This window comes from Scylla paramamosain, chromosome 11, assembly GCF_035594125.1.
Source record: "Scylla paramamosain isolate STU-SP2022 chromosome 11, ASM3559412v1, whole genome shotgun sequence".
Taxonomy (NCBI): domain Eukaryota; kingdom Metazoa; phylum Arthropoda; class Malacostraca; order Decapoda; family Portunidae; genus Scylla; species Scylla paramamosain.
In genome coordinates this window covers 3765001-3772500 of record NC_087161.1, presented here as the reverse complement: position 1 = coordinate 3772500, position 7500 = coordinate 3765001, and the positions used below count along the sequence as shown (strand labels likewise).

Here is a 7500-nt window from a genome sequence, read left to right as displayed (position 1 = left end):
TTTCTTTTCTTTCTCCATAACTTGCTACACACCATACTTCTTGATACTACATAAACTTCACACCTGTCTACACCTTTGTACATATTTCTCATACATTTCATTATCCCCCACCCAACAAAAGAACCAAGGAAAAGAGAGGAAAAAAAAAAGTGCTTACTCTTCCGGTTCCACTGTTTTTTTTTTTCTTTCTTCTTTTTCGCTAAGGGAAGAGAGGAAGAGGAACTGTAATTTGGCTTTTCTATATTTACATTAATTTTTGTGCCCTTAACTAGTGTCACTGATTGGAAACGAAGTAACATTTTAACGCATCGTCCATATCTTTCATTCCTAACACACCTGCGCATCTTCACACACACACACACACACACACACACACAGTTGCGAACACCTATTCACACATTTCTACACCAATTGACCTCCTCCTCCTTCTCCTCCTCCTCTTCCTGCAGCTTCCCCATTTGAAAGAACAATAACCATACGAGCATAGATGTCATGAATGATGCAACGCCACGCCCCGCCGCTGCATAACTAAGTAAGAGGGAAATTTGTATTGGGTTGATATTTAATAGACAAAAGGGAGGCGGTTCATGCTTAATAAGAAAGGGTAAAATGACTCCCTGACATTTACAAAGACTAATATATTTGAGTATTTATGTATGAGAAGTGAGACGGAATGTATTAATGTAATGTAATGTAATGATGGAGGTTATTATTATTTTTTTCTTTCTTTCTTTCTTTCGTTCCTTTTTTTTGTCTTTTTTTTAATGTAATGTGATGTTAGGTGATATATTTCTTTTTCTCTTTTTCTTTCTTTTTTCCTTGTTTTGGTTTTAAGTAATGTGATGGGTGATGTATATTTTTTTCCCTTTTTCTTTCTCTTTTCCTTGTTTTCTTTATGTAATGTGACGCTGGTAATATTTTTTTCTTTTTTTCTTTCATAGTTTATTTTTCTTGTTAATTAATGTGGTGTTAGTGATATTCTTATGATTTTCCTTTCGTTTTGCTTTTATATCATTTTTTGAGGAGAGGGAGGAGGAAGAGAAGGACTGATTACATACGTCAATGTGGGAATTTTCTCTCTCTCTTCTCTTCTCTTCCCCTTCCTAAAGAAAAATAAACAAAATGAACATATAAACAAATAAATAAAAATACAAAAAAAAAAAATTTCCCAAACTCGTGTGCCATGAAATCAAATTAAGAGGAAAAACACAAAATAAAACCAAAGCAAATAAATAGATTCCAGTTAATTTAAAAAAAAAAAGAACCTACATATTCATTTTTATTAATTTGACTTCATGATAAAATAAATAAATAAATAATAGATAAATAAATAAAAAAATACCATTAAAAATTCAGTAAACTATATTTTCTCAACAACAGAAAAAGTAAACTTCTTCATTTTCTTAATTTATTGAAAGGAGAAAAAATAATAAATAAAAAATCAGACTAACTAACTTGAAAGTGAGTAGGAAAAAAATGTATATATATGAAGAGGGTGGTTTGAAACATGCTTCTGGAAAATTAATAAACTGAGATTCATTAATTAGGCCTTATAATTAATTACGTGTGTGTGTGTGTGTGTGTGTGTGTGTGTGTGTGTGTGTGTGTGTGTGTGTGTGTGTGTGTGTTTAGTGTACATGTGCGTGCGTGTAGTAGGTTACCCAACACACACACACACACACACACACACACACACACACACACACACACACACACACACACACACACACACACACACACACACTGCACCTAACTATTCTCTTACCTGACCCCAGCCTCCTCCTCCTCCTCCTCCTCCTCCTCGTACTCCTCTTCTTCCTCCTCCTCCTCCTAGCCAACAAAATTAAGTCCCAACCCCGCTTATACGAACAACACACACACACACACACACACACACACACACACACACACACACACACACACACACACACACACACACACACACACACACTAACCCCGCTAAAAGGACCCACCAGGCAGCACGCAACCCCGCTATAACGTCCCCTAATGAATAACTAAATAACAAAACCTTCTAACGCTGTTCACTAAATATTTAATGAACAAAAGATGAACAAAATGAAGAAAAAACTGGATTATTCTACCGCATCTAAGAACCGCACGCGCGCGCACACACACACACACACACACACACACACACACACACACACACATAGGGAAAAGCACAGCCAGATATTCCAGACTCGATTTATGCTTTCCAGGTTTCCAGGGTCAAAGGAAGAGGAATCATGCCTCTCTCTCTCTCTCTCTCTCTCTCTCTCTCTCTCTCTCTCTCTCTCTCTCTCTCTCTCTCTCTCTCTCTCTCTCACTATACGCTTCTATTATAACTTAGTGAAACTCTCTCGATTTCATCCATCACCATTACACACATTCTCTCTCTCTCTCTCTCTCTCTCTCTCTCTCTCTCTCTCTCTCTCTCTCTCTCTCTCTCTCTCTCTCTCTCACTATGAAACCGGATGTAAGATAAATGAGACAAATACACGTGAGAGAGAGAGAGAGAGAGAGAGAGAGAGAGAGAGAGAGAGAGAGAGAGAGAGAGAGAGAGAGAGAGAGAGAGAGAGAGAGAGAGAGAGAGAGAGAGAGAGATGTAAGAAAAAAAGACAGGAGAGGAATCCATTACGAAACAAAAAAATAAGGGAGTGAGAGAGAGTGGGAGAGTGAGAAAGAGAGAGGAAGAGAAAGGTGAGAGGAGCATGAGAGAAAAATGAGAAAGGGGAGAGAGAGAGAAAAATGTAGAGGAGGAGGAGAGAAAGCGGGACGAAGAGAGAGAGAGAGAGAGAGAGAGAGAGAGAGAGAGAGAGAGAGAGAGAGAGAGAGAGAGAGAGAGAGAGAGAGAGAGAGAGAGAGAGTAAAAAATCTCAAACATAACTATCTGCTTTGGAGGAGGAGGAGGAGGAGGAGGAGGAGGAGGAGGAGGAGGAGGAGGAGGAGGAGGAGGAGGAGGAGGAGGAAAAAAATAAAGTGAAAAGCGAATACGGAAGAGATAGAGAAAAGAAGAAGAAGAAGAAGAAGAAGAAGAAGAAGAAGAAGAAGAAGAAGAAGAAGAAGAAGAAAGAAAAAAAAACAAGACTAACTCGAAAAATGGAAAAAAAAGATAAAACGAAGAAGAAAAAGACGAAAAAGAAGAAGAAGAAGAAGAAAGAGAAAAAAAGAAAGAAAACGAAACTCAAACATCACTAACATTTTGTCCACACACGAGAGAGAGAGAGAGAGAGAGAGAGAGAGAGAGAGAGAGAGAGAGAGAGAGAGAGAGAGAGAGAGAGAGAGAGAGAGAGAGAGTCTGACAAACCTACAAAATCCCACAACACAAACAAAAACCACAAAAAAGGGAAAAAAAGGAGGAAAAGAAGGAAAAAAGAAGGAAAGAAGCACGGAAGAAGGAAATCAGGTAAATTTCTAACTCACTTGAGAGAGAAAGTGGAGGAAACTTGTCTCTCCCTTCCTCCTTTCCTCTCTCCATGCAGGTGAGGCAAAGTTTTCCTCCCTTAGCAGCGGGTTTCCCTCTTAACTTCTTTCCTAATGCTGGAGGAGGAGGAGGAGGAGGAGGAGGAGGAGGAGGAGGAGGAGGAGGAGGAGGAGGAGGAGGAGGAGGAGGAGGAGGAGGAGGAGGAGGAAATGGGTGGAGAAGAGGAAAGGTGGAAAAAAGTGAAGAAAGTTAAGAGTAAGGACAGAAAAGGAAGAAGGAAAGGAAGAAAAGAAAAAAATAAGGAAAGAAGAGAGGAGGGAGATGAAAATAAGGAAGAATTAAATGGAGAGATAGAAGGAAAAGAAGGAAGAAGAGAGGTGGAAAAAAGAGAGGAGAGTTGGGAAAATAGAAGGAGGGAAGATAGAAAAAAAAGACAAATGGGAGAAGAAAAGACGAAGGAAAGAAAGGAAAAGAAAGATGAAAATAGGGAGGAAATGAGGAAGAAAAGGACAGAAGGGAGGAAGAGAAGAAGGAGGAAGGAAAAGAGAAGAAAGGGAAAAGTGAAAACGAGAGAATGAAAAATTAAATGATGAAACCAGAGAGAGAGAGAGAGAGAGAGAGAGAGAGAGAGAGAGAGAGAGAGAGAGAGAGAGAGAGAGAGAGAGAGAGAGAGAGAGAGAGAGAGAGAGAGAGTATAAGCTTTCAAGGGAAGGAAAGGAGAGGATGAATTAATGGAGTGTAAAGAAAGGTGTAAAAAGAAGAGAGTGAGAGTGAGAGAGAGCGGGTGAGAGAGAGAGAGTGAAAGATAGAGAGTAAGTAAGAGAGAAAGGGAGAGAGAGGGTGAAGGGAAGAACTGAAAGGAAACAGAGAATAAAGAAAATAAAAAAAAACAATAGAAATTTTAGAAACATGATGTACCTCTCTCTCTCTCTCTCTCTCTCTCTCTCTCTCTCTCTCTCTCTCTCTCTCTCTCTCTCTCTCTCTCTCTCTCTATCTCTCCAAAAAATAGTAAAGGCTTTGACCCATTTCAAGGTTGGCCCCATTCCCAAATAGATGTCCTCTTCTTCCTCTCCCTTTACTCTCCCTCTCCCTCTCCCTCTCCCTCTCCCCTCTCCCTCTCCCTTCCCCTCTCCCCCATAATTAGCCGATATTTGGACTGCGCACTTGACGGACCAATAATCATATATTTGCGCTTTCGATCGATCGAGGGGAAAAGGAGAGAGGGAGAGGGAGAGGGGAGGGAGAGGGAGAGGGAGTGGGAGTGGGGAAAGGGAGAGGGGTTTTGAGTGTGGTCCTGTAAATCGGGTTAATATCGAAGAGATGTCATCGGAGGGAGGAAATCTCTCTCTCTCTCTCTCTCTCTCTCTCTCTCTCTCTCTCTCTCTCTCTCTCTCTCTCTCTCTCTCTCTCTCTCTCTCTCGACGATATATTTGTTTACATTCTTTCTGTAATTTTTCTTCGTTTTTGTTTTATATTTTTCTCTCCATATATTCTCTCTCTCTCTCTCTCTCTCTCTCTCTCTCTCTCTCTCTCTCTCTCTCTCTCTCTCTCTGAACACAGTCTTTCTTTCTAGCCTTTCTTTTTTATTTATCTATTTATTTTTTTGCTCTTACTTCCTCCTCTTCCTCCTTCCCTTTCTTTCTATTCTTCGTTTCCTCCTCCTTTCCTTCTCTTCCTTCTCATCTTCTTACTTCTCTACACACTTTCCTACATAACGTTATCCTCTCACTCTCTCCCTTTTTCCCCTCTTCCTTCTTCCTCTAACTTCAAATCTTCTCTCTTCCTTCTTCTCTCTCCTTTCCTTCTTCTTTTCTTATCTCTCACATTTTTTCCTCTTTCCTAAATCTCTTCTCTTTTCTTTCCTCTTAAATCTTGGATCATGCCACTTATTTCCTCTTTCCTCTTTCTTTCCTCCTCCTCCTCCTCCTCTCCTTCTTTCTTTCCTCCTAATTCCCTTTCTTATCTTGATGTCTTTGTTCTTTCTTCTCTCCTTTCTTCTTCCCTTCAGTTTACCTCTATTCTCTCTCTCTCTCTCTCTCTCTCTCTCTCTCTCTCTCTCTCTCTCTCTCTCTCTCTCTCTCTCTCTCTCTCTCTCTCTCTATCTATCTATCTATCTATCTATCTATCTATCTCTCTCTCTCCTTCATTTTTTCCCTCCCTCTCACTTTCTACTCTCCCTTTCCCTCACTCTTCAGAATCACTAATCTTGCATCACCTCTCTCTCTCTCTCTCTCTCTCTCTCTCTCTCTCTCTCTCTCTCTCTCTCTCTCTCTCTCTCTCACCAATTCAAGATGCAAAAAGTCTTCCTCTTGCTCTTCCTCCTTTCTCTCTCTCTCTCTCTCTCTCTCTCTCTCTCTCTCTCTCTCTCTCTCTCTCTCTCTCTCTCTCTCTCCTTCACTTCTACACTTTCTCTACATTTCTCCTCATCTTCCCCTCTTTCCTTTTTTTCTTCCTTTTTTATCTTTTCCTCTCTTCCTTATCTTCAATTTTCTCATCTCTTCCCTTCATTCTCTTTCTCTTGACACAAATCTTCCCTTTACTTTTTTCCCCTCCCTCTCCTCTATTTCCCCACTCTCCCTTTTTCCCTCCCTCTCTCCCTTTTCACAAACTGTCACCTGTACTTTCTCTTTTCCCAAACTTTCATGTCACCCTTACTTACTCTCTCTCTCTCTCTCTCTCTCTCTCTCTCTCTCTCTCTCTCTCTCTCTCTCTCTCTCTCTCTCTCTCTCTCTTTCTAAATTCTATATGTTTCCCCTTTTCTTATCATCTTTTATTCATCTTTTCCTCTTTTTTTATTTCTTATTCGTCCCCTTCTCTTATTCTTGCTTAATTTTTCCACCTCCCTATCCTTCCTCCCCTCATCCACTTCGTTCTTTCACTTCCTACCCTCCACTATCTTCTAATCCACCTTTCCTCCTTTCATATTCTACCATCATACCTTCTCCTCTCTTCCACTTTTCACAATTCATTCTCTCTCTCTTCTTTCATTTCATTATTCATCCTTCCTTCTCTCACTTCATTATCAATCCTCTACCTTCCTTATGAATTTACCCATCTCCCTTATTCACCCCCTTCCTTCCTTCCCCTCACTCTGACACCATACTCACTTTTCTTATTCTACCCATTCCCTCCCATCACTCTATTGTCCTCCCTCTTCTGTCTTCCCATTACCTCACGCTTAAATATTTCCCCATTTCCCCATTTCCCCTCCCATCACTTCCGGTATACACACATGTCTTCGTCCACACTCTGAAGCCTTCCCCTCATGTCTCTTTCCCCTCATCCCCTTCCCTCCCCTCACGCTCATTCCCTTCTTTCCACGCCCTTAAGACTTCCCTTCACTTCCACTCCACTCTTCATTTCCCTTACCCATTCCTTGCCCACATCCCTTCCCCACCCCTTCCTCCCCTCACTCCCCAGCATACTTACTCCTCCTTCACCAGGAACCGGCTGGCCTTCCCGTGCTCAATACAGATGCCTGTCTTGGAGATGGAGCCCCCAGTGATCACCACGGGCCCTTCCTGACCCATGCCAGCTCGGAACCAGCGCCCGGTCCACTCCGCTGGGAAGTCACACTCGCCTGGGGGAGAAAGACATGGGTGTTAGTGGTAGTGGTAGTGGTGGTGGTGGTGAGGAGAAGGTATGGCAGGTGAAGAGGAGAAGGAACGAGTGGTGGGGATGATAGTGGTGGGTGATAGATATGGGAGGTGATGGAGAAGGGAAGGAAGTGGGAGGTGGATGGGTAGGTTTGGTGAATGAAATGGGAATAATGAGTGAGGGGTTAAAAAGAGGGGAAAAGGAAAGGGGAAAAACGGAGAAGGTGAAGGGGAAAAAAAGGAAAAGGTTAGTGGTGGTAGTGATGTAGATGTAGAAAGAGTTGAGAGGGAAAACAAGAGGGAAAAAAAGAGGAAACAGGAGGGAAAATAATGTAGAGATTATTGGGGATGGTGATGTAGAGGGGAAAAAAGAGGGGAGGGATAAATGATGAAAAATAAAGAAAAAAACATGAAGAGTAAGGAAGAGAAGAGGAAAAAAATATGAGAAGGAAGGAATGAAGAAGGAAAGTCGGAGAAAAG

General features: G+C 41.5%; 1 protein-coding gene across 1 annotated transcript in view; it reads right to left on the bottom strand.

The window, feature by feature from the left end:
* LOC135104839 (uncharacterized) overlaps positions 1-7500 on the bottom strand; it is a 117222-nt gene that overhangs the window by 23697 nt on the left and 86025 nt on the right. The window contains exon 3 of the mRNA XM_064012507.1: positions 6854-7004. Within this exon, the coding sequence (XP_063868577.1) occupies positions 6854-6954 (101 nt within the window). The 5' untranslated portion in view covers positions 6955-7004. The remainder of the gene's footprint in view (positions 1-6853; positions 7005-7500) is intronic.